We start from the raw sequence: 27,791 nt of genomic DNA, 5'->3' as shown, positions 1-27,791 counted from the left end.
TTTTTTTAAATCAGAATTGGTTTAATGCAAATTGTGAGAGCCAGGGGTGATAAACATAATAAATGAAGCCAATATATGAAGAGAGCTAACCTGCAGACATGTTCACTCAGTATTTCTATTTTTCAGTGAACAGAGCCAAAAACCCGCCCCACCTACGCCCCAGCGAGCTCCGATCAACAAGCAAATTGAAACAAGGACAGCTGATGGCAAGAGAAGAATAACACCAATGTTTATCCCTCCTACAGAAGGGTATGTAAGAGTGTGTTAATAAAACATACAAAGCTACTAGAGTATATATCCTCTTGGACTGGTTGGTAGAGCAATGGCTTTGCTTCTTGCAGGTCAGTGTTTGATTCCCAATGCTCCAAGGGATTGGACACCATTCTTTACTCTGTCCTCATATCACAGTTACTATACTGTCCTCAAATTCATATAAAAGTTATTTTACTAAAACTAGGTAACTAAGTTGTGAAGCACAACAATAACATTTGAAACGTCCAAATAATTAACCAAGCACATTACTCTCTGCATGATAGTAAAATTCAATTTAATTATTAATGTGTGTTAATTGCAGCGTGGAGAATCCCAACAAATCCTACGAGGCTAGCTTCTCCTCTAGTCAGCAGGAAAAGAGTAAGATAGTGGTTGAGAAAGTAGATGGAGTGGTGGAGCCCAATGTGTCGGTGTCCCGCCCTCCATCAATTTTCAACGCAAATTCTAGCAGCTCGCCCGGTAAGGGGATGTGTCTTCCAGCTGAATTCAATGGAGTGCCTGCAGGTCTTCCTGCTAGATTTAGCAAGTAAGTTTTTCTGATTTCATGTGTAAATTGGTATGACTGGTTGGCTGTTGTTCTTGTGCACAATTGCTGTGTGAATGTGAACACTTCAAAATGTGGAAATAATTATGAACATGACTTGGTTGGTACATGTCCTGTACTAGATATTTTCATTGAGAACTTTCTTTATTTAATGGTAAAGTAGAGGTAAATGTACTAATACAAAAATATCTTCATTTTCAAACTTGTATCCAACTTATTAATTACTCTACATGTGGACTAATTGAAGTACTGTACATTGAATTAGTAATTATTTTAACCTCTTTGTACTTTTAGAAACTGTATATGTATGCAGCTGTGTACTCATTGATGTATTTATCAAAATCTAGTGCATGTTGAAATCACATTAACGTGATGTGTCAATGAGAAAATCAGCAGGAGCCATGAGGAGGATTCAAATCCACTCACTTGGTATTCCCAAGCTAGTGCCCTAAACCACTACACCACAACATGGTCAGATGCAATGCAACCTCGGATTCCATGAACCCTCTAGGGTTCCTGAGGCTTACAACTGAAGCCCAATCAAGGTTTTGCACACACTGCCCCCATACACTCCGGCTTATGGTCCAGTAGTTCTCCTTCAGTGCGTCTCGTCAAATGCACAATGAAATCACGTGAACATGATGTATCAATGAGAAAATCAGTAGGAGCAATGAGGATGATTTGAACTCGCTTTTGACCATGTTGTGGCTTAGTGGTCTAGGGTGCTAGCTTGACAAGACCAAGTGGTCAGGTTCAAATCCTCATTGCTCCTACTAATTTTTTCAAAGTCTAGTACTGTAGCATCTGGTTTCTTAAATCAATTCCTAATACACAGTAAGAAGGAAATAAATCTTTGAAGATGCTGGAATCAAGAAATAATAGACTTAGAAGTATAATATTGAATAATAATGCCAATTGTATTATTATTTTAACAGATCATCCGGTATTAACTCTGAAAAGCAGGTGGATAATCAGATCACTCCCGTATCTAACAAACGCAAACAGGAGGATGTACAACCTATTGCAATCAAGCGTAAACGTGGCCGGCCACCTTTGTATGACAGATCTTCCACACCTGCTGCAACGCGTGCCTCCTCTCCAGCAGCGCCATGCCCAGCACCTGTTTCATCCCGAACACCAGTTGCTGCAACTCAGCATCATGTAGACCTGGCTCCTTCCCTCGTACTGCCTGAAGCATCTCTCTCAAAATCAGCTAGAGTCCAGGTAATAAGGTTGGTCTGTAAAGTAAAATTTTTGGCCCATTGTGTTACCAATTTTATAGAAATAAAACCTGTATTATTTTTAATTTCATAAAAAAAGACAAAAAAGAATGCAACTGCAAAACAAATACAATATACAATAATGTAGTATACTCTCAGTTTAAGAATACTGAATACTAAATCACTGGAAATACTCAAAATTTTAAAATAGTGTTAGCTTGTGTCTTATACTGAGCCTCAATTCAGTATATTGTTACATAATTAGAATAATTAGAATTCAATATTGTAAGCAAGTTTATTGATTTAAAGTGTTTTCTAAAAAAAAGTCAATTTTATTTTCAATAAATATAAAACTCAAGGCCGCAAGTTAATAGGTGGCCTATTAATGTGACATATATAGGTGGCCTATTTAATGTAACATATTAGCCCATGTGAAGTATCTGTTACATATTAATCACGCTCTTGGGATTTATACTTAATGCTTTTTATTACAGTCATGGACATGAAACAAAAATATTGGGGTATATTCAGTTCAGTTTTAAATCTAAAAAATTATTTTCCAGATACCAGGAGAAGTCTCTCTTGATATTCCTCCACCTTTACTGGTGGTAGAGAACGACTACCGCATTGGTAGTCGTGTTGGGGTTGGGACACCCAATTTGCATCGGGTTAGCAGAACACAGCTGAACGTGGTGAGTTGGGTGGTCTACCTCACCTCTCATGTGACGGCTGCAAGTGCCACCTCCACTACTGCTGCATTTACTTGTCATGACAAGACTCTCCACATACTGGACATAATGACAGGTATTGCACCAAGTCTCCTACTGCATGGTTATATCTTATGATTACCAAAATTTACTAAAAGGCCACTATCTATATTGGCCTCAATGGGAACAGGAAACTGGCAGCTTGTCGAATGTCACTCCCCTTCCCCTTCTTCCTTTTTTCTTGAGGATGCCTTTATTTTAAAAGATAAGTACTAGTAACCTATTCTTGCAGCTCTATCCCTTTGTTTGTAATGCTGTTGCATTTGTGTACTAAATTTTTATGCTACAGTATTCATTTCTATGGGCTACTTAAGTGTGTGCTAGTGGGATACATTCTCTCTAAGGGTTAGTCCCATTCCGGACATTCAATACTGGTTTTTAATGGAATGGTTGATTCAGCTAAAAATGTGGAGCATTAGAAGAGAAAGGATGGGCAATAATTGTAGCATAATACAAATACTGTATCTTTTTTCTTTTCGATTTATTAATTGCAGGTGAGATGATACTGCCTCCACTTCAGTTGCAAGGTCGAGCCTCCCAGCTGTTTGTCCAGGAGAGTTCTATTATGGTGCTAACTACTGATGCAACACTCACCATTTGGGATTTGAAAGGAAAGAAGAGGATCCTGTCTGAGTCTGTGAGACATTTGGGTAAGATGTGTGGTTATCTTGGTGGGGTTATCTTGAGATGATTTCGGGGCGTTTTTAGTGTCCCCGCGGCCCGGTCCTCAACCAGGCCTCCACCCCCAGGAAGCAGCCCAGGACAGCTGACTAACACCCAGGTACCTATTTTACTGCTAGGTAACAGGGGCATAGGGTGAAAGAAACTCTGCCCATTGTTTCTCGCCGGCGCCTGGGATCGAACCCAGGACCACAGGATCACGAGTCCCGCGTGCTGGAGGAGGGTGGGGAGGCCAACTACAAAATGGCAGACCACCAATACAGTGCACATGTTTTTTCATTCATTTATTCATGTAATTATACGACTTCATTCTTCAAAGATGATTAACTTTGACAAGCAGAATAACTCTGTCATTTAAGGTAACTAAGTGTTTTTTTTTATATTATTTGTCCTAAAAATATTGTTTTGTGAGGATTTTTGGTGGTCTGGCAATACAAAACCCGTTTATAGAATTGAGCCTATGGAAAATCTCGATCCACATCCTGAACAACTACAGTACTTTACAAACACAGTCTCGGAATGTGAGTCGTTTGTAATTGGGGAACTGCCTTTATATAAATAAATAATATCAAGTGGTAAATTTCAATCAATTTCTGTAATTTTTCTTATTGTTGTTACAAGGTTAATAGCAAAATTGTATCAGAAAAAGAATGTACTGTACATAATATACCATATATAAATGTATTATCCATCAAGCTATGATGATGATGATAATATAGTTTATTTTAATTTCACCAATTTCCTTTTCATTACCAGTCGAAGGGCGCAATGGAGGAGTTAAGTGTGTCCAGTTAACCGCAGAAGGTACTCCGGTTGTGTTGCTAACATCAGGAGAAGCTTTCACGAGATGCCAAGATCTTGAGGCGTGGTTGCTTCTTGGGGACGTTGCCAGTGTTCGTAGTGTTGTGCAGCCCGAGTATACGATGTTGCCACCCTGTCACCCTGCTGAGAATTGTTCAAGGCCACTTGCTAGCCTCCTCCACCAAACAGCTGCATAGTATGTGATTCTCAGTGACCTGTTCCCTGTATATTTCTTCTATCAAAAATACCATATTCTTGTCCTTGTTTGTTTCCCGAATTACAAACATTGCTTAAATACAATGTCTTTATTTAGTGGACTTTCTTGGTACAGTCCCATGTGGCTCTCTGAAGTTACTATACTGATATAGTGCCAAACTACAAGGTGTCATCATACGCCAAGTTCTTATTTGGCCTTTCAGGAACCACGAGCCAGAACCTGGCCTTCTCAGAGAGGCGAAGGGATGTAAATTGATTTATATCTGCCACCACCAAGGGAAGGCACCCAGAATGTCAGTGATACAAAACAGACCACTGCTTGGTTAAGCATGATACCACAGCCTCAAAACAGCCAAAACAACTCCCCAGCAATATAAATGACAATGGAGAAACTTGCTACAGTGCTGTAATGTTTGAATGAGTGTGAAAGGAAAGAGGCATTTCATTACATTCAATGTTGCTTTCTTACATTATCGTGTGCATGCTTCATTTTGTTTTACATACTGTCCTGTAAAACATTTAAAAAGATTTTATTGGGAATTGTTTGAACATTATTTTTATTTTTCAGTAGTGGATCATCTCGTGTATCCCACCCTGTTATTTCCGATGAAGCACGTCAGAATATAACGGAAGTATTCATCAATCGCATGATGACTTCAGCTCAATATCTTAGATCTGCCAATGATTACAAGTTTTGGTTGAAACGAAAAATTCAGTTCTTCATTAAAGAAGGTGAGTTGACATGGTTGGTCTAGTGTAATTTTGTTATCTTGTGAATACACAGAGAAATGACAATAACGTGATATATCAATGAACAAATTCACAGTGGCCTTGACGAGGAGTTGAACCTATGTGCTGGATGTTTCCAGACGCGCTCTAGTTAACTGTACCACGGCACGGTATAAGAATTGAAACCCCAGTTAGGCTTCAGTAGAAGCCTTGGGATTCTCGTGATCCTCGTGGGGGCAGTAGCACTCCAGGTTGCAATTCTTATACTGGTGAGCCACAAGGGGCTCACCAAGAAGGCCTTTCATTGCATTAAATGCATTTTGTTTTTTAAAGTTAATTCAGTCCCTCATTTATTTTCAAAAGAAAAATGTGTAACTAACAAAGTGAGTAGAGTAATAATAATATTCTCTGTGTTCTAGGGTTGGAGAAGAAACTTCGAGATATCTTTGACGATCTTCTTGGACCAAGACACAGCGGTTCAGCAAATAATCAAGAGACCCCAAGTTGGAAACCAAAATTAATGGTATTAATATTTGTTTTGATTTTGTTGTAATTTTGTTAATTCCCTAACCTAACTTTTATTGTTATTTTGTTTATATTTATTTTGTAAATTTTGTTAATTCCGTTAACCTAAGTTAATTCCCTAACTTTTTTAAAACGGTAAAAGCTGTATTCAGTACCGTATATGTCCAAAATTATTTTGCTTGTGTCCACCTCTATTTGCAGCAGTGCTGGGGCAGGAGGGCTAACTGCTCCCAGTGGTTATCAGCAAGTGTAAAGTGTCTAGATCAACAGCACAGACTTCAGAGTGACTCCTGCCACATTATACGTTGTGTCTGACTCAACCTGATGAAGCAGGGAATCAGATAATTGGTTTCATCAAAATTTTTAATGATGAGTGTTAGTATAATATTGATCCCATGTATAGGGACGACAGATTTATATATGGAGAAGGGATTCACTGATGCATCCACCATGTACTTCTTTCAATAACTAGTTTATTAACCTTAAAACACAAAAATAGTTACACATGGTTGGAGGATAATCATCTTTACTTTTCAGAGTGTCCTATACAGTACAAGTCTGTAACCCATCATTAGCATTCATTGAACTGAACACTTCAATATGAAGGCTTCATTAATAACGGCTGCCTAAAACTACTTCCCTTGTAGTCATGCTCTCTTCTCAGTGTCTTCAATGGGCCCACTGCTATGGTAACCTGTCTCCACCACTTGAAATCTCAACACCACTGTTGTGAAAGTAGATTGACTGGAATAGTTTACTGAATTTTCTAGAGTTCGGTAAGTGCGATTGTATGGGGACGTGACTGAGAGCTAGGAAGATATGTCATGCTAGTACAGTACTCGGTCCTCCACGAGAATGAGGCTGGCTAGCATACGCCTACATACCGAGGCGTATCTTGCATATCTTCCAGACAATGTGGCAGTAAGGGATGCCATATTCAAGCGAGATTATAAACTCACGTCATCTGAACTGCAAATAGGATTACCACTCCAATGATACCATGTGACCTAGGATAAAGGCAATCAATGTTGCAAAATGCAAAGGATCTGCAACCATGGGTATACAAGTCTAGCTGAGAGACCTGCAAAACCTGTGAACAATTAACACTTAAAAGGTGTCAATTTTGACATGCTAAGGGTTGACAGCCTGGCGCCACCAATATCCTGTGTACTGATTCTCGTTGTATGTGAAATATTAAATACAATCATTTATGGTGTTACAAGGTAATTACACAAACACACACAGTATATGTGTGTGTATGTGTTTATATGTATATTTAACAATGAAGGAAAAATGAAACCAGAGTTGACTTGAGCACTTGTATTAATCAAGACATTATCAAAAGTACAGTCATTGAAATTATATTGGAATATATGGGCAGGAAGGTGATGTATGAGGTAAAAAAAACAATGTCTTTGTAATATTGGTTCACGAACACAAGAACCGGATGAAATTGGAGAAGGCTTAATGACCAATACACGTGAGTTTCTGGAAACACTATTGCTAATGACTAATGCATGTAGTTAATGTGTTGAACCACAATATTGGTTCATCGTAATTGATCAATTAAGATCAACCAATACTGCAAAGACATTGTTTTACACCTCACATGTCACCTTTCTGTCTGTATATTCCAGTGTAATTTCAATGACTACATTTGACAATGCCTTAATAACATGAAAGAGCTCAAGTCAACTCTGGTTTCATTTTTCCATTGTAGTTAAATATTTTCACATTATTCATCACATAATTTCTTTGTGATTTACACACATTATATAAGTCATATAACTATATATATGTATATATTTTTTTTTTTTATTACAGATATTCGATAAGAAAGCCCTCTTGGAGGAATTTTTACGAGAAATACTTCTTGCTAAGAATTCATTGCAGCTGCAACGTCTTTACTCTGAGTACAAAGAACAGCTGGATACAAATATCATAGATTTAATATAATAAAGTATATCTTAGAAACTTATAATATTTTATTGAGAACTTGATTAGAATTGTTTTCTCTTAAAAATAATCTCTTGTAAAACAGGTTAGCCTGGTTGTATATAGATACTTTCCTTTTTATATTAATGTATAAAACTCAATAATGCAAAATCCCTCATGCATTGACTTTTTTGTACTATTTAATTTTATAAAAATATCTATGACATTATTGCCAATTTTTTATATTAAAATGAAGGCATCATAAAACACGAAATACATTTTATTTTATCCACACATTAAATTAAGCAATTTTAACCCAGAGGGTGCAAAGCTTTTCTGCTCAATGCTCTTCAACGCAATTGTTGATGGAGTGCCGAGACAGAACGTCTTTGTTTTACTGTATGACATCATTGCTTCACATAGCAGGCTTGTAAGTCAAAATTTTGTTCACATTTACTAACATAACTCCTAATCATCAAGGTATGGATCACTGCCAAAAACATCTCTGCCTTAAAACTGTTTTAAATGTAAGAACTCGATACTTACACTGCCCAGTACACAATCATAATGCCGTGTGCATTATGATGCTCCACACTGCCAGTGGAAACTGTCCACAAATATCCATTGGTGAAGACCACACATAACATGTATAAAGTTTTATAACTTAAGTGCAATGTTAGACTCCTTGTATTGTAGGTTTATAAATATATGGTACTTGTCATTATTTCACTGCCAATCTCAAGAAACGTAATTTTAATATAGTGAGCGCTTGAGCATAATCTGGCATTTCATTAGAATTAAATTTAGGATGTGTAATGTGCAGTATTAAAGTTATATTTGTGTGTAAGATTTGTAACAAATTTGCCTAGTAGATTGTAAGGATTTGAGACATTTTCTTTACAAGTAACTGTGGAGCTGAAGAACTGGACAGAGTATAAATATGCAAACTGCAGGGAATATAGAAGTGTTAGGAGTATGGAGAGTAGAGCCAACACTATGTAGGTAAATATGACATTTGCAAGCAGCAATTAAATGGACTATTTAGTGTCCTTGAGAAAACACATGAATGCTAATTTGGAGGAGATACGTAAAGTTAACAAGAAACAGTATCTAAATTTCTACATAGTGTGCTGAGCAAAAGACAGGTGTGAGGGGAATTGGGGGGGGGGGGGGGGGTTCAGAGAATGAAAGAATGGTAAGTTGGAGAAAATATGTAAAGTTTGCAAAAGTATATTTTATGGAGGAAGCTGCCCTCCTGAATACAGATAAAATTAAGCCAATTGTCTAGCTCATCATTCCAGTGTTTTCAGTTTGACCTTTTTGTGATAAATAGCATTATGTGTTAGGCACAATAACCTTATATGTTTACCTATTACGTATTTGTAAGATCAGCGTTGTTAGATGTTTTTGTACGTGCATGGAAAACGAAGTAAATGTGTTTCATATATCGTAATTATGTCTGTACATTTTAACCTGTTATTAAGTTTCTTATAAGAAAAATACAGTGGATCCAGTTTTATGGTTTCAAATACAGTACTTATTCTTATGAGTACTTTTTTACATCCATACAGTATATTAGTTTAAAACTGTATTTTATTTTAAACTGCTTTTTTAGTAAAATTTCCTAGTCAACTGCTTTTTTATTATCAGCAAGTCCTCAGTATATTTTTATACATTATTGGGTACTTTTATATTATTGCATATACAGTAATGAAGAAGGAAAAAATCACCGTTGAATGTTGTGAAATGCCAATTTCTACGTGAGCTCCGCTCCGGTGGCTTTCTAAAGCTATACATTAAGATGGTTTCCATTTACCCAGTCGCATCAACTGCAGAGTTCTTATGCCTACTGGGGACCAAAACTAGAACCTGGCCCCTCTCAGAGGTGCAGGGAGCGGTGACATTTTGCCTCCTCACCGAGAAAAACATCTAGAAAGTCAGTGAGTCAAAACAAACCACTGCTGGATTCAAGAGAGACCGAGGCTTCTCCCACTTAATGAACTTCTCCAACTACGTAAACAATCAAATCTCAAAACTAGAATGGGTTCTTTTGCCCCACCTTTCCCTGCTTGTTTGGTGTGGGGGGGGAGGGGGAAGGTGCTCACCACCTGAAGTTAGTTCTGGAGCAGGTGCATAAACAGGACCCACCCAGCTACCTAGAAGGAAGGTGGAGATCAGGGATCTACGAGCTCACCCAGAAATTGTCATTTCACTACATTCAACACTGGTTTTCTGGGGGAGAAGCCCCTGTGGCTCCTTTAAGCTGGAGAACGAAGGAACACAAGGGAATTCACCAAGGAGGGCGAACCACAAGAGAAAGGACAAAGAGGAGACCACAAATGAGAATGGGAGGCCACACAAGGATGTGAAGGCCTGGCAACATTCACCAAACACTGGACTGCCAGAACTCTGTTAGAAGACCCAGGACCTATAAACAAACAGCCATGAGAGTGGCATTTCTCAACATCAGGGCCAGAAGGATAGACTTAACACTGTGGACAACCTGCCACAAAGTATCCACCGAAGCAGAATCAGTGGCACAAAGATAGTGACAGAGTCTCTCCATCAGAAACAGTACACGATGCAACCCCTGGCTGAAACAATGAACCAAAAGATCCCTCTGGAAGCCAAGGGATTTAGTATTCACCAGAAGAGGAGGCGGCCACAAACGAACAAAGCGACCACCAGGGCCAAGGGAACAGAAACTGTCACCAGAGGAGAGAAAGAAGCTCCCCGACCCGACAAACCGAGTCAAGAGAGACCAGAAACAAGGTCTTGGAAAAACATTCCCGGCCCAAAGGGAACGCATGAAAATGAAGAATATGGTCCAAAGACCACTCAGGTTTAGGCAGCACATGATCAGGCCATAGCCAAAACAAAGTGCCAGACAGCTTGCAAAATGGCACCGAGGTAATATCAATGACGAATGCAAGCAGGAGGGGCTCCACCAGAGCTGCACAACAAACATGAGTTATGAGGAGAGACAAGAGGCGTTAAACATACAAAACCTAGAAGATATAAGAAAAAGAGGTGATATGATCATTTTACAAAATACTAACAGGTTCTTGTATATTAATAAATAAGTGGTGGACGTTTTATGGGTTGCCTGGGGGGATGCTGGTATTTTTATTTATTTATTTATTTATTTGTTTATTTATTTATTTATATATACAAGAGTTCTTCCATTCTTGAACATCCATTAGTACAGTAGTGTTTCGGGCAAGTCCTTAATCGTAATTTCCCCTGGAATATGACCCCCGCGAAAAATCGTTTAACAACAGCATTTTACTGTTGAGTTAACAGAGGCTACAGTTAAGGATTTGCGCCCAGTAAATCCTCCCCGGCCAGGATACGAACCCAGAACAAAGCGCTCGCGGAACGCCAGGCGAGTGTCTTGACCACTACACCTACGGAGGCAGGTTATGGGTGGCGGATTAGGGGTAGTAGCGGGTGGTGGGTGGGTTAGGGGTGGCATGCGAGGGTGGGTGACATGCTAGGGGGTGGGTGGAGGGTTAGGGGGTGTGGCGTGCGAGGGGGTGGCAGGGGTGAGGGGCGGATTAGGGGTAGTAGTGGGTGGTGGGTGGGTGGGTTAGGGGTGGCATGCGAGGGTGGGTTGTGGGTTAGGGGGTGGCAGGGGTGAGGGGCGGCAGGTGGCGTGCCAGGCGCCAGGTGAGCGCCGCTCCTCACCTGTTTCCTTGTTCCCACTTGTAAACAAACAACAGCTGACCCTCACCTGTCAGCCATTTGTTGTGTGTCTCCTTCAGCAGACCTCCAGGAGGTGTCTGTAGCCATGTTCTGGCTCCTGTAACAGGTGAATACAGCCTTCCCCCCGCTCCTGTAACTCTCAGTATTGAGCAGGCAGACCGTGAGAAGGGCAGCCGCACCCAACCTCAGTTATCAGCTAGAGATGGTGGCGGGTATGGTGTGTCTCACCAGGCTGGAGGCGACCTGCACCTCGACCCACCTGTAATATACATTACTGCAACATATCCAACCTATAATATACATTACTGCAACATATCCAACCTATAATATACATTACTGCAACATATCCAACGTGTAATATACATTACTGCAACATATCCAACCTATAATATACATTACTGCAACATATCCAACGTGTAATATACATTACTGCAACATATCCAACCTATAATATACATTACTGCAACATATCCAACCTGTAATATACATTACTGCAACATATCCAACCTGTAATATACATTACTGCAACATATCCAACCTGTAATATACATTACTGCAACATATCCAACCTGTAATATACATTACTGCAACATATCCAACCTGTAATATACATTACTGCAACATATCCAACCTGTAATATACATTACTGCAACATACCCAACACTAGTGTCATGTCTATGTTAGATATGTAGCTCTGTCAACATATTTATCTTCATTCCTAAGGCCTCAACTACTATATCCAGGAACTTTGGAAGCACAGGGCTTTGTAGTCTTTAGGCTTGGTGCTTTCTTTTACCTAATTACATATTTATAAAATAATAATAAGGATATATTACATAATTTATTAGTACATATAAAGTACTGTACCTGCATTCTTGACAAAGTAACAAATGATTATAATTTTATATATTAGGATAGTTAATTTCAGTATCACTTGAATTATGAACTATTACTTCATATAAGAATTGTTTATATATTTAATTGAAGACCATTTGGTGGGACACTGCAGTACTGAGATACAGGGGACTGTCACAATGACTGTGCAAGACTGTGCACGACTTAATCAAACTAGAAATGCTCTACAAATCAAGGGGCCCAGAATGTGGAATGACCTTCCCAACCATGTTAAAGACTGTACCTCTCTCAACCAGTTTAAGATAAAAACGAAGCTATACCTAATAAATTCCCTGTAACCTACCTTACCCTTCTATTGTCGACCAATGTCTGTTTTTTTTTAAAGAGCGCTGTTTGTCGACATAATTGTATTTGTGCTGCTTTTTCAGCTATGTTTTCATTTCTTGTTTTCATTCTACTCTTTATGCTCAATTAGTATTAAGCTTGTCATTTAAATTTTTCATGCCCGAAACGCTTTGCGTAATAGTGGCTTTAGGCATTGTATGTACTAGCTCTACCTATAAGTCAACCAATCTTTGTAAAAATTTCTTGTATGTATGTACCTTACCTAAATAAACATTTTATTTTATTTTATTTTTTTTTTTTAAGTGAGGAGTAGAGGTTCCAAAGGCATAATCAAAGAGCACTGTCTGAACATCAGAGGTTCACAGCTATTCAGTGCCCTTCCAGAAAGCATTAGAAATATTGCCAGAACAAACTGCAAAAAAATGCCAGATCAATCAGGTTGTAGTGAATATGTGGGCCTTCAGGCCGCTCCAAGCAACATTTTGTTGGCCTAAATTATCACAAGTCAAGTCTGGGTCCAGGCTTGACTCGGGAGTTGAACTCTCAGAACCCACTCCGGGTATGCTCCAGTCATTTGTTGGGGGTTTGTGCTCTGGTGTATCAACAACTCGCTGGTGTGAGCCCCCAGTCAGTCCTCATGTCTTCTAGCCTTGGATTTGGTTCTTTCCCAGCTCGCTGCATTTATGTTCCTGGTGGACTGGCAGAAGCCACAGTTGGTGTCGTCCCAGGTTCAGACTTGGGTGGGCCTTATGTGGGACTTTCAGTCGGCATCACTTTCCCTTCCTTGGGTGACTTTGCTTTAACTACAGCGCCACTTCTTGCATCTGTTGTGGTTGCCCCCTGGTGGCCTTGTAGGTGCTTGAGGGGTTGCACCGGATACTGTACTGACATCCAAGTGAGGTCAAATACCAGCATCCCAGAGGGGCCAGATACTGGCATCCCAGGAAACCAGATACTGTACCAGCATCCCAGAGGGCCAGATACTGGCATCCTAAGGAGTCATATACTGGATTCCCAGAGAGTATCTGGGATGAAAGTCACTGGGATGATATCTGAGTGACTGACATCTCCAGTCATAAACCATCATGCCAGGGAGTCATATACTATCATGCCAGGAGTCGTATATCATCATGCCAGGGAGTCATAAACCGGCATGCCAGAAAGTCATAAACCGGCATGCCAGGGAGTCATATCCTGTACTGGCATGCCAGAGGGCTGGATACCAGACAATAATAATATAATTTTTAACAGGTTTGGCTTAGTACTTTTTCACAATTTCCATTTATTTTTAACAGGATGACAATTTTGGCTGGATTTACTGATAAATTGAAAAATTGAAACAAAGATGTGTGGAGAGCGGTGCCATGTTCTGTGTTCACAGTGGCGGCTGTGGATCAGGCCACTCGTGTTCGTTCTATATGGCGGCATCATCCTGGGCTTTGTTCCATATCTCATATACACACTGGTAAGTGCTCATTACAAATAATATTTTTTTATTAATTGCTTCTTCTCTAAACATTTCACATTTAATGAATAAAATGTCATTGTATTTAAATACCCAAGGTGCCCCATAGGTCTGGAGCCATAAGGCGAAATGATAAAACCTGCTTTAATGTTTTACTAATTCATTATTTTATTCACAGAATGGATTATCCGGAGGGGTTCTTGGGTTATTGGTGCTTGATTGGTCAGGCCGGGGATGCATCATGTCTTGTGTCTGGTTGCGGTTCTTTGCCATTACCTGCGCGCTCTGACTTCTGTGACCGGGAATGCGCTCTGGGTTAATCTGGTTTCCCTCGTTCCCTGTTCCAGGGCTCGGGTCTCCTTGGTTGTCCGCATGGGTTATTAAGTCTAGCCAGCCTGTGGTCTATCCTCATGCCCATGATATTAGGAAGTTTGCTGCATTGGCTGCCGTGTTTGGCATCATGTTTTGGGCTGATATCAGGTGCGGGGATTTTGGAGGTCGAACAGGGTCCTGGCCGCCTGATATTTGGTTAACGTTTCTGGGCCTGGGCATTCTTGTGTTGCTTTGGGCAGCAGGTTGTCTCGACTTTGTGTTGAGGTGTGTGTGGCAGCCGCCTCCTGGGTAAATCCTTCTTTTCCTTACCTTTGGTTATGTATCTTGAGAGGTTATCTTGAGATGATTTCGGGGCTTTAGTCTCCCTGTGGCCCGGTCCTCGACCAGGCCTCCACCCCCAGGAAGCAGCCCGTGACAGCTGACTATCTCCCAGGTACCTATTTACTGCTAGGTAACAGGGGCATCAGGGTGAAAGAAACTCTGTCCATTGTTTCTCACCGGCGCCCGGGATCGAACCCGGGACCACAGAATCACGTGTCCAGTCTTCTGTCTGCTCAGCTGCTGGCTCGCTTTAGATGTACTCTATGTCACGGATCTCGGCGCCATCTACGATCCAGGTGCCAAACTACAGCAGTTGACCCACCCTGTAATCATAGTTTCCCATCTTTTAGTCTGCCAAGCTGAAAGGTGATGAGCAACCACAGATGAGAGAGGGAAGTCAGTGAAGTCGGGACAGTGGAAGATGTGGGTCGATCTGAAGGTGCTAGCCAGTAAGGTTAGGTGGGCGCTGTTGTTGAGTGCTATAGACTTCACTCCTGGAGGTGCTAGCCAGTAAGGTTAGGTGGGTGCTGCTGTTGAGCGCTATAGACTTCACTCCTAGAGGTGCTAGCCAGAGGGGCTAGGTGAGCGCTGCGGTGGAGTGGTGGAGTGCTGTAGACTTCACTCCTGTAAGTGCTAGCCAATGAGGCTAGGTGAGCACTGTGGTTTGGGCGTTATAGATTTCGATTCTGGAAGGTACTAGCCAGAGGGGCTATTGGAGCTTAGCTGGATTTACTGACTGAACGTCCCAGCGAGTGTTTGCTACGGACATGAAACTTCGAAGACCTCATCAGAGGCACATTGCATCCGTCATCCATGAAGCAGGCTAGCGTAAGGGCTAGCAACACTGCTCCGGTTGACCTCGCAGAGACTTGTAAATATTATAATGGTAATGGGAAATAATAATGGGTTATGTTAAGTGTTGTTCTTTTAATTTTATCTTTAAACATTTACACTATATTCCCACCAAGATTAGGTTTCTCTGAACTTGAGTAGGATCATACAGTAGTTTAAAAAGAACCTGGTTACGAAGGGTTCGTAACAATTTAGCTCCAGGGAGCCGAAGGGGCTCACCACAGAAAACTGGCATTGAATATAATGAAATGTCATTTTCTGGGTGAGCCCCGGAGGCTCCCTAGCAACCCTCCCTCCCTCTGTTGGCTATTTTTGTTTGGTTGATACTTTGCCTCCAAACTGGAGTGGCTGGGTCGCTGGTGTGGGGGAGGGGGCTGTGATGATAAGCAACACGCCCCAAAAGGAGTGTAAAGTTTGCTTGTTTCCTCGGGATTGGAGGGAGTTCTGCCTCTCTTCGGTTTTCGGTTGCAATTTTCTTACCATGTGGGGTCTGTTTTGTTATGCCTAACTATTCTTAAATGTACAGTGTCTATTATACTGTATATTGAAACTTTGTTTTTTTTGTATCTTTTATAGATTTTACATGAAATGGATGGCTTCACGATTGCCTGGCTTATTGGTGGGATATTTGTGTTCATGGCGATCCCAATAACACTGTGGGAGATTGTGCAGCATCTCATCAACTACACTAAACCTAAACTACAGAAACACATCATCAGGTTTGATTCAACTTATTCATTTGTATTCATTTGAAATTGTAGGGATCTGTAGCCTCAGAGAAGAGAATAAAGTGTATTTAGAGAAGACCTTGTGGATTCTCACTGAATCACTTTCTGTGGTTGATTGTTCAATAAATCACTAGACTATATGTTTAACAGACCTCTAACCCGGTCCATGGAGGACAGAAGAAAATGTATACTGTATATGCTGTTAGCATTGTAAATGTCTGGCCATGTCTGTGGTAGAAAATAATAATACAAAAAATGGTTATGGTAGTGGTGTTAGTTACTGCTACATTGTCACTCTAAATTACTTTGTTTTGATTATGCATATTTTTGTTTTATATTAAATTAATATATAATTTTACTTTCAGGATTCTGTGGATGGTTCCAGTATATGCACTCAATGCAGTAAGTGTCTTTATTTTGCCTATTCAGAAGTTAAAAGGAGAGGGATCATTATGTAAATGAAACCTGTATCTATAAAATAGAATGTTTTCTTGTCTGTCTGAAATTGGAGGCCAAATGCTTAGCGCTAGTCTCAGCCAACTTTCCAAGATGACACATGGTGGGTTATAGGGGTGTCATAGGCCAGCCAGGGTCAGCCTCAGTGCCACAATTTAAGAAACATTGCCATCTATATCTGAAAATATAAAAAATTTATTTTTCAGTGGTTGGTACTCGGGTACTCGCCGTTTGCACAATATTTAGATACAGCAAGAGAATGCTATGAGGCCTATGTCATCTACAACTTCATGATGTTTCTCCTCAATTTTCTTGATGATGAAATGGATCTAGATGCCACTATGGAAACCAAACCCCAAACCAATCACTTCTTTCCTCTTTGTTGCCTCAAGCCGTGGCGTATGGGCAGGTGAGACTGAATTATTTTTGTTGATTTTTATAGTAAGCAGAAGTCCCTAAGTTGCTTCACTAGGAGGGGCTATGTATCCACTCTGGTCACTTACAGCATGCCAAGCTATGGTCACTTTTGAGCCCATTAGAATAAGTAACTTTTCAAATTAGAAAATTTATTTATAACAACTTGTACAAATCATTACAATAAGGCTAACTTACATTTTTTTACATAAAGTGAATAACATTTGAATGGTAACATATATATTTAAAAAATAATGTGCAGTTTACCATTAGAGCGGTGAGAAAGGTGTTAAGTTAAAAAAACATATAACGTAAAATCATAAAATATTGCTTCTAACTCATTACATCATTCACAAATTAACATAATTTGAAGGACTAGGTGTACAGTGTCCATCATAAATTGTCATATTCATTACAGATTCATTCATGCCTTTCTTACTGTATCTGATTCCACCCAGCCATATCCCTTACCATATCCTGTGTGTTGTCCACACTCCCTCCCTGCTTCCTCTCACACTCGCTCGCTCTTGTCTGTCCACCTTCTCAACTTTTTCAATTATAAATTTGTCCAGTTTGAATCCATTATTGCTAGTTTGGACTTTATGCTACCTTAAAAACTAGAGGTCTTGCTCTTCAACCTATAGTGTATACATTTAACTTTTTCTTGGCAGGGAGTTTATTCACCGGTGCAAGCATGGCATCCTACAGTATACTGTGTTCCACCTCATGACCACCTTAATAGCCTTTGTATGTGGCCAGGCGGGTGTTTATGAAGAAGGGAAATTATCTCCCAGAAATGTAAGTAACAATTTATTAACCAAACTGTCAGACACCGTTAATCATTTGCAATTTTATCTTTTTCTGGAGGATCTGAACGGCGGCCCCTTCAGCTATGTCAGCCGCACTGAGATAGCTCCATGCAGATGGAGCTAATAAAGCAAAATGGAGCTAATGGAGCAAAAATAAATGTCACTCCTCCCAGCACCTTTCAGAATATCTCAACAGGTTTTCCTTGTAGCTCATACCTTAGAACAATTACCATCTGTGTTTTATCATAAATATCCCGTGTTTCATCACACACAACTACCAAATATTCTGCATTCTTTATCTCTTCCTTGATCTTATTTTTCCAGATTTCTAAAATAGATTCTAAAAGTTCATTTTGTATTAATTTTGTTCCTATAAACGTCATAGCATTATGTGTATGTGCATCTAAGCTGGAATGCATCCCACAGGGAAGATCAACTAATCCTCATTGTGTTGTGCAACTAAAAGCTTGCATGCTGAAACAATTTGCACAACAATGTTCACTTTACCCAGCATTGATAAATCAATCATGTTATTTATTTGCTTGGCTGACTGTTAATGTTTCATTATTTTCTGTGGTAAATGCCTCAAGTAAGTCATACTGTACCACTTTTCTTTCATGATGGATCCCCCACCAAAAACTAAACATAGAAAGCAAAATAATGCATTTTTCTCATCACAACCACAAAGACAGACATTTCTGATACACCCAGATGTTAAATTGTTGTGTGTATATTCTTTGTGCTTGTTCTTCTCTGTAGAATGGGTAAAACTGTTGTATGTCTTCATCCTCTTTTATTTCTATCATTTCACTTAATGTCAGCTTTAGCAATGTTTTATGTGATTAACATAAAACAATGTTTTATGTGATTAACACTTTAGCATGCCTGACACGACTCACAAATTGCATCGGAAAATAGGCCAAGCATTTGCGGTGAACACATAACCCAATGTTAAACTCTTTCACCCACAATGTTATACTTAATAATAAGACTAAGCAAAAATTAATGCATGATGCCATTTGCATCATCACCCACTCTGCGTATTTTGGTTTTATGACGCAGATTGTATCATCAGGACGCAAAAGTGTTAAATGTTTCTTTTTATGAACACCAGAAAATAGGCCTGTTTTAGAGCATGCAGTTTTGGGGTTAAGTAAATGTAATATTTTAATTTGATTTGGTCCAAATTTCAGGCATTTGTTTACCTCTTCGTGGTCAACAATCTATCCCAGTTTGTGGCCATGTACTGTTTAGTTTTATTCTACAAAGCTATGAGAAGGGAGTTAGACCCTATGTCTCCACTTGCCAAGTTCCTATGCATCAAGGCTGTGGTCTTCTTCTCATTCTTGTGAGTATTTTATTAATATGAAAATATTTTAAAAATACAGTAATGTACTATTTGTAATGAAATAAATAATGTACTGGCATTGTATTTTCTCTTAATAGGGTTACTATTTTGTTTAAATATGAGGAACAGCTGTAGAATATTTTCTTAATGTTTAGATTTGAAGACATTTTCGTATGTATTTATATTTAGGCTGTCTTGGTATTACATCATCATCATCATCTCTATATTTCCAACCTTCGCTTCATCTACAAGTCCACGTATCATAACACATTTACACGCACATTTGTATTCTTCTCTAACAATCTCTCTACATATGTCTAATTGCATATCTTTTCATCAAATGTTATATTTCCATTTAGTACCTATGTGATTTTCTAAGCTACTCTATTCATTTGGTTGAATGAATTTTCAACCAAATGAATAGATGAAATTTCATTTCATCTCATTCTCAAGACGGGTATTTGGATGGTCTTCGTGGACACCCAGGCAGCGTCTTGGTATGTTCCTATGTTTCCGAGTGTTAAGATTTGGCTAGGTTTTGTTGTGGGGTGACTGCCTTACTGCTTTCGGGTTCTCCCAGTTCGGCTTAATCTTGTTCTACGCGTGTTCACACACTTGGCTTGGGTCGTCGTGATTCCTCATTTGTCGGGGGATAAGGTTTTGGCCTGCTTCAACAACTGGCTGGTGTGGGGCTCCCACTTGGTCCGAGTGTCTACTAGTGAGGGATCTGATTCTATCCCAGATTGCTTGGGAAGCTATAGGGGTCCCATCAGAAAAGGGAATTTCATTGCATTCCATGCTCAGTTTTTTATTTGCATTTTATATAAATACTAAAATTAAATTTCCAGATTATATTTTCAGATAATTCTAATTTTTGTTTTAATACTTCTTTTGCAGTCAAGGAGTTGCTATCATGTTTTGATGAAGGCACAGTTTATGCATAATATATTCCACATAAATGGTAAAACTGAAGAAGAGAATGAAAGTAAGGAGCGGGAAGATTCCAGCATCATTCAGGTACATTTACATATTAATTCCAAGCACAAGTTATTACAACTGACTTTTATGAAGCATGTGTGTGTAAATATTCATGCACTATAATCAAACTTCCCTAACTATTCTGGATTTTATTATTTTCATAATTTTCAGTCGGATATGCTATTGTCGTATCATGTTCTTGAGTCATCTTTTGGGGAGTTTTTAACACTTAAACAACAAAAATCATATATACATGTACTGTATATGATTTTTGTCTGACTGGACTGTGTATAATATATATATATATATATATATATATATATATATATATATATATATATATATATATATATATATATATATATATATATAATATATATAATATATATAATATATATATATAAATATATATGTCGTACCTAGTAGCCAGAACGCACTTGTCAGCCTACTATGCAAGGCCCGATTTGCCTAATAAGCCAAGTTTTCATGAATTAATTGTTTTTCGACTACCTAACCTACCTAACCTAACCTAACCTAACTTTTTCGGCTATCTAACCTAACCTAACCTATAAAGATAGGTTAGGTTAGGTTAGGTAGGGTTGGTTAGGTTCGGTCATATATCTACGTTAATTTTAACTCCAATAAAAAAAAATTGACTTCATACATAATGAAATGGGTAGCTTTATCATTTCATAAGGAAAAAAAATTGAGGAAAATATATTAATTCAGGAAAACTTGGCTTATTAGGCAAATTGGGCCTTGCATAGTAGGCTGACAAGTGTGTTCTGGCTACTAGGTACGACATATATATATATAAATATATATATATATATATATATATATATATATATATATAATATATATATATATATATATATATATATATATATAATATATATATAAATATATATATATATATATATATATATATATATATATATATATATATATATATATATATATATATATATATATATATATATATATAATATATATATATAAATATATAAATATATATATTTATATATTATATATAATTATTTTTATTCTAGCATTGTTGAGGCAGTTGATAGTGGTAAGGATTGCGATGTTGTATACCTTGACTTTAGCAAAGCTTTTGATACAGTGCCACATGAAAGACTGATTAAAAAGATAGAGTCTCATGGTATTGGGGGTGCTATATTAAGCTGGATTAGGGCATGGCTATACCAAAGGAAACAGAGAGTTAGTATAAATGGAATCAAGTCAGAGTGGGAAAATGTTGTAAGTGGAGTGCCTCAAGGCTCTGTCCTGGGACCTCTGTTGTTTATAATATATATAAATGATTTAGATTCAGGTTTGAGTAGCAACATTTGCAAATTTGCCGATGATACGAAAATCGGTAGGGAAATTAATTCGGAGGAGGACTCACTATCACTTCAAGTTGATCTAGATAGGGTTTTGAAATGGTCAAAGGATTGGCAGATGCAGTTTAATGCTGATAAATGTAAAGTTCTGAGGTTAGGTAATGATGATAGAGTTACAAGATACGAGCTAGATGGTGTTGTGATTGCGAAGTCGGATTGCGAAAGGGATCTGGGAGTTATGATTAGTAAGAATTTAAAACAAAAGGATCAATGCATAAATGTTCGTAATAAGGCAAATCGGACACTTGGATTTATTAATCGCAGCGTTAGTAACAAGACACCTGGTGGTGGTTCTCAAGCTATATCTTGCTCTAGTTAGGCCCCATTTAGATTATGCAGTTCAGTTTTGGTCGCCATATTATAGAATGGATATAAATTCACTTGAACGTGTCCAGCGTAGGATGACTAAGTTAATTCCCCAAATTAGAAATCTTTCATATGAAGAAAGATTAACAAAGCTTAAGTTGCATTCACTGGAAAGGCGAAGAGTTAGGGGTGACATGATAGAGGTTTACAAGTGGATGAATGGACATAACTGGGGGGATATTGGTAGGGTATTAAAAGTATCAACACAGGACAGAACACGAAACAATGGGTATAAATTGGATAAGTTTAGATTTAGGAAAGACTTGGGTAAATACTGGTTCAGTAACAGGGTTGTTGATTTGTGGAACCAATTGCCGCGTAACATTGTGGAAGTGGGGTCCCTCGATTGTTTCAAGCACGGGTTGGACAAGTATATGAGTGGGATTGGGTGGTTATAGAATAGGAGCTGCCTCGTATGGGCCAATAGGCCTTCTGCAGTTACCTTTGTTCTTATGTTCTTATATATATATATATATATATATATATATATATATATATATATATATATATATATTATATATATATATATATATATATATATATATATATATATATATTTATATATAGTTTTATATATATATATATATATATATATATATATATAAATAGTTTATATATATATATATATATATATATATATATATATATAACTATTTATATATTATATATATATATATATATATATATATATAAAACTATATATAAATATATATATTATATATATATATATATATATATATATATATATATATATATATATATAATATATATATATATATATATATAATATATATATATATATATATATATAAAAGGTAACTGCAGAAGGCCTATTGGCCCAAACTAGGCAGCTCCTATTTATAACCACCCAATCTCATTCATAATCAGTATATGTCTAATCTATACATGAAATAATCAAGGGATCCTACTTACATTATATTATCCAGTAATTGGTTCCACAAATCAACAACCCTGTTACCAAACCAGTATTTACCCAGGTCTTTCTGAAATCCAAACTTGCCCAATTTATACCCATTGTTTCATGTTCTGTCTTGTGTTGATACTTTTAATACCCTATTAATATTCCCTTTGTTATGTACATTCATCCATTTGTACACCTCTATCATGTCCGCCCCCAGTTACTTGATTCAACAATTGCAAATACCATTCGTTGTCTTCTTGAAAAACATGGATTAATAAATGATTCACAACAAGGTTTACTACAGCCGTTAATGTTTAACAAATTTGCTATCATTTTATTCCATCATAGTATAGGCTGTTGATAATGGTAAAGTAACCATTAAAGTCATGTGTGATGTTGTGTATCAAGACAAACACACAACTTCAGAATGATGGCTGGCTCAGAATGATGACTGGCTTCAGAATGATGACTGGCTTCAGAATGATGGCTGGCTTCAGAATGATGGCTGGCTTCAGGATGATGGCTGGCTTCAGGATGATAGGATGGGATGATTGATGGCTAGGCCTGCAGCAGTTTTCCTGTTGATTTCTCTAAATTAAATTTTAGTTTATTATATGGTTTTCTTCCCTTTTGTATTTATCAATATGCTCGTTTTATTTTGTCTGATCCATGCTCTTTTGTGTTTCCTTCAGAACTTTTTAATCTGTGTAGAGATGTTCATAGCAGCAGTTGCTCACCATTACGCCTTCTCATACAAGTCTTATGTTGATGAAGAATATGAGACTGGAAATTGCTGCCACACTTTCCTACTCATCTGGGACATATCAGACGTGCGCTCAGACATTAGAGAGCACGTTTATGTTGTTAGTAAGTATTCTCACATGTATTCTTTGTGTAATCTTTAGAATTGTTTTAATTTATACAAATTAATTTAAGTTTTCCACTGTAAATGATGGTCTGTTCTTCAGGGGCAGTAATAGTTGTGTTTTACTTTACCTTTTTCTTAATAAATTTACTCTCAAAAGATTGAATTGTACCTAAAGAACCTTCCTAATTATAACTTGCAAGAATTGAACCCTGTGGTACTCCACTCATGACATTTTTCCAATTCTATACATTGCCTCTGATTACTGCCCTCATTTTCCTGTCAGAAAATTGTCATCCATGTTAGAAGTCTAACTGTCATACCTCCAGTATGTTCCAGTTTACAGAACAGTCTCTTATGTGGACCTCTGTCAAAAGCCTTTTTTAGGTCCAGATAGATACAGTACTGCCAAACCAACCATCTCTGTTCTGTAAAATCTCGGCTCAATCATAGAAAACTGAGTAAAATTTGTTACACAGGATCTTCCAGATCGAAAACCATACTGTCTGTCTGTTATTATATAATTTTTCTCCAGGTGTTCTACCCATTTAGTTTTAATTATTTTTTCCAATATTTTGACTATTACACATGTCAGTGCTACAGGTCTATAATTGAGGGGTTTCTTCTTTGCTACAGGTACCACTTTTGTAGATTGGTACTATGTTAGCCTTATTCCACACATCTGCTAGGACTCCTGTATACAGGGATGCCTGAAAAATCAGTTGAAGTGGAATGCTGAGCTCGGGTGCACATTCTTAGAACCCATGGTGAAACTCCATCTGGGCCAACTGCTTCATTTTTACTTGGCTCCTTGAGCATTTTTTCCACTTCATCTCTAGACATCTCTATATGCCCAATGTTGTTCTTTGGCATTCTTATTGTGTCTGGTTCTCTGAAGATTCCATTTTGCACGTAAAAAACTTTGGAACTGTTTGTTTAATGTTTCACACATCTCCTTTTCTTTTTCCATGAATCTGTTTTCCATTTCAATCTCTGAATATTATCCGTTACCTGCAATTTGCTTTTGATGAATTTATAGAATAGGCCTGGTTCTATTTTACATTTGTCCACTATCCCGTTATCAAAATGTCTCTCTGCATTTCTCCTCACTGCCGTGTAGTTGTTTCACACTTCTTGTATTGCTGGTATGTTTGAGGGTTTGGCTTCTTCCTATATTGATTCTTTTCCAATAAAATTCCTTAAAATTTTAAGTTCCCCATAATGTCCTCTCCTTAAACAGGTTTTTTGACTGATTCAACTTCCTCATTCTCTTCCCAGATTATAATGCATTGCATACTTTATTCCCAAATGGGCATAGTCACTTTTACCCAAAGGAGGAAGGTACTGAATGTCAAATATCTCTTCCTCTTTCCTGGTGAATATCAAATCCAGCATGGAGGGAACATCCCCTTCCCTCATCCTCATAGCTGGTTTAACGTGTTGATACATGAATGTCACCAGGATGAGGTTTATGAATCTACAGGTCCAAAAGTCCTCTGTTCTAGCTTCATATGCCTCCCAGTCTATGGATTTAAAGTTGAAGTCCCCGATTACCAACAGTCATGATCTATCTATGTCTGCTCTTGCTATAATCTCTCTCATTATTGTTATGAGGCCCTCTTGTTTATTATCCAGCTTCTCCTTTGTCCGTGTGTTGCATGATAGTGTAATATTGTGTATTTTAGGTGAAGGAATGAAACGTCGTTTAACATCACGTGGAAGTGGATGGCCTGGAGGTGCAACTGTAACAGGTGGCGTGAATGGCGGTGATGAACACACACGCCTCATTGCCCCACATGCACACTCCGGCCCCAACGCATCCCATCGCTACATGTCAACGTCAGATTCAGAACATGATATCGTTATCCAACAGGTAATTTAAATTATGAAGGGATCATGGTTCTTAGCTTACTTTCACCAATAATATCAAATTTTGATTCTGTGATCTTTCAAAACTATTTTTCTTTCTGCCAGTTATCTCTGTGTTAAACTGCAATAATTATTTCAATGCTTGCTACAATATATGATACAATGGCAGCAACAAAATTCCATGGTAAATTAATACTTTTTGGTATTACGTATTGCTTGTATGACATTGAACTATTTTAATAATGTTCTTATTACTGGAGAAATATGGAAGGCATTAAAAATAAACTTGAAATTATTCGCTGAGAACATTATTTTATTTCAGAGTAACGTAAGTGGAATAATGTTGTAAATATTTCACTGGTTAGTAATGGTGGCAAACAATATGCTGTTCTCAGACCCTTGTTATTTGTTGTAGGTTCAGGCACTGTTGAAGCTACCAGAGAAGGCTGTCACAAGACAGATGTTTCATTATATAGTAGAGCATTAATGACCTTCCCAAGATGCTATTTTGAATATGGTTTAATTTATGTAAATTCTGTAGTCAAAAATTGAACTACATAATCTTGATGTGGCCTAAAAGAGAACCCAACACATCTTGATATGAATTCCAGCATCTTATTTGCCTTATTTTGAACACTTATACATTTATTTAGTTTTGGGACTCAAGATCTTTTCTAATCATACCTCCCATTTTTTTTTCATTCAGATTCAGAAATGTTGACATTGTTAAACTTATCCAGTTATTATTATAATTTTGTAGGCTCTGAACCCTACATTTGTCAGCGTTAAACTGCATTTACCAATCTTAACTCCATTTTACAAGCCTATCTAAATCATCTTTTAGCTCTTTTGAGTCTCCTGAAAACCTGATACTTTATTGCTCAAGATGATTTAGATAGACTTTTAAAATAATAATAACACTTCATATGTTAGACATATGTACGAATGAGTTTAGGTGAACATAAACAGGAGCCGCCATATATATGCCATTAGGCCTACTGCAGTTTCCTTAATACTTATGTTCTTATATTGCATTTCAGTTGACTTACTGGTGGAAATTTTTCAGGGTGAAGGATGTGAGTGTGAGGATGTGAAGGCCATGTGACACCCAAGCACCCCTCGGCCAGGCACTGTGGTGTGATGGAGCGGGGGTGATGATATAAGCCATCAAGAGGAACAGTGTGGTCACATTTGAAGTGTAACATTTGTAAACAGGCCAGTATAGCCTATATGCCTCATAAAGACATTTATATGTGTTCCAAAACTAGTGTTTCATAATTTAGGAAGCTCATCTGATTGAATTACTGACACACTTGGACTAATTTACAAATATAAAAATACATTAGCTTTTGACCTGACTTTTGCTCCTTATTCATCAGAAAGTGATGCCAAAGATTTTACTGTAAGTTTAATTTGAATATGGGTATACTCTGTGTAGAACAGGGAGCCTATGGATGGTTACTGAGGATCCTTGAGCAAATATTTGAGGCTGATTCTATTTGGTGACCCCATGCAGTTAATAGCCAGATCTGGCAGAACTTGGCCTGACTGACTGAGCAACATGTACTTCATCCACATTATCAGAGTGCATTTCTTGAAGGAATTATATATAGCTTTGGATATCAGTAAGCTGAAATGAGAAGTGCAGTTTGGGAATTTAATTGATAAGCATTAAACAAATATTTGTTCATTAGCCCAGCTACTACTACTACTACTATTGTAGGTCTTGGAAATCTTTTAAGGTATTGGTTCAATACGTGTTACAGAACCTGTACACTGTTAAGATAAGCAGGCAAGATGTAATGTTTCTTATTTGCCATATCTAGGCTGGATATAAGCTTAGGTGACATTCAACAAATGTTTTGTAATTTAAATAACAATGTTTGGACATGTAAATACAGTATAATGTATCTTGAAAGTTATACAGTGAGTTATACTATGGATTCATTATGGTCACAAATGTTTAAGATTTAGTACTTGTACTTCCAAAAAAAAAAAAAAATTGTAATTCGAGTAGTGTAAAATACAGTACGATTAAATTTATACCTAGTGTGTAGGTAAGA

General features: G+C 37.8%; 2 protein-coding genes and 1 long non-coding RNA gene across 4 annotated transcripts in view; 2 read left to right on the top strand and 1 right to left on the bottom strand.

The window, feature by feature from the left end:
* The window catches only part of Hira (histone cell cycle regulator-like protein), a 35,394-nt gene extending 26,071 nt beyond the window's left edge, over nucleotides 1–9,323 (top strand). The window contains exons 10-18 of one of the 2 annotated variants that reach the window (XM_045741221.2): nucleotides 127–249; nucleotides 575–799; nucleotides 1,753–2,041; nucleotides 2,601–2,841; nucleotides 3,299–3,454; nucleotides 4,242–4,482; nucleotides 5,071–5,234; nucleotides 5,651–5,754; nucleotides 7,581–9,323. In XM_045741221.2, coding sequence (XP_045597177.1) covers nucleotides 127–249; nucleotides 575–799; nucleotides 1,753–2,041; nucleotides 2,601–2,841; nucleotides 3,299–3,454; nucleotides 4,242–4,482; nucleotides 5,071–5,234; nucleotides 5,651–5,754; nucleotides 7,581–7,712 — 1,675 coding nt within the window. In that variant the 3' untranslated portion in view covers nucleotides 7,713–9,323. The remainder of the gene's footprint in view (nucleotides 1–126; nucleotides 250–574; nucleotides 800–1,752; nucleotides 2,042–2,600; nucleotides 2,842–3,298; nucleotides 3,455–4,241; nucleotides 4,483–5,070; nucleotides 5,235–5,650; nucleotides 5,755–7,580) is intronic. The other variant, XM_045741222.2, reaches the window with a different exon arrangement.
* On the bottom strand, nucleotides 17–11,603 carry LOC123757517 (uncharacterized). The gene is made up of 2 exons (XR_006772771.2): nucleotides 11,425–11,603; nucleotides 17–2,055 (listed from the first exon to the last, which is right to left on the bottom strand). It is a non-coding gene; the product is annotated as an uncharacterized lncRNA (long non-coding RNA).
* Nucleotides 11,521–27,086, top strand: LOC123757516 (transmembrane protein 184C). Its single transcript, XM_045741225.2, is given in 12 exon segments — nucleotides 11,521–11,657; nucleotides 13,892–14,061; nucleotides 16,144–16,286; nucleotides 16,661–16,697; nucleotides 16,958–17,160; nucleotides 17,837–17,963; nucleotides 19,168–19,322; nucleotides 20,220–20,239; nucleotides 20,242–20,339; nucleotides 23,687–23,861; nucleotides 25,545–25,732; nucleotides 26,795–27,086. Coding segments are annotated over 11 exon segments (1,305 nt in total). The 5' UTR covers nucleotides 11,521–11,657; nucleotides 13,892–13,941; the 3' UTR covers nucleotides 26,834–27,086.
* Nucleotides 27,087–27,791: the final 705 nt, after the last annotated feature.

The sequence above is a fragment of the Procambarus clarkii genome, chromosome 19 (assembly GCF_040958095.1).
Source record: "Procambarus clarkii isolate CNS0578487 chromosome 19, FALCON_Pclarkii_2.0, whole genome shotgun sequence".
NCBI lineage: Eukaryota > Metazoa > Arthropoda > Malacostraca > Decapoda > Cambaridae > Procambarus > Procambarus clarkii.
Note: the sequence above shows the minus strand (reverse complement) of the source record. Positions and strands in the feature narration are given on the sequence as shown.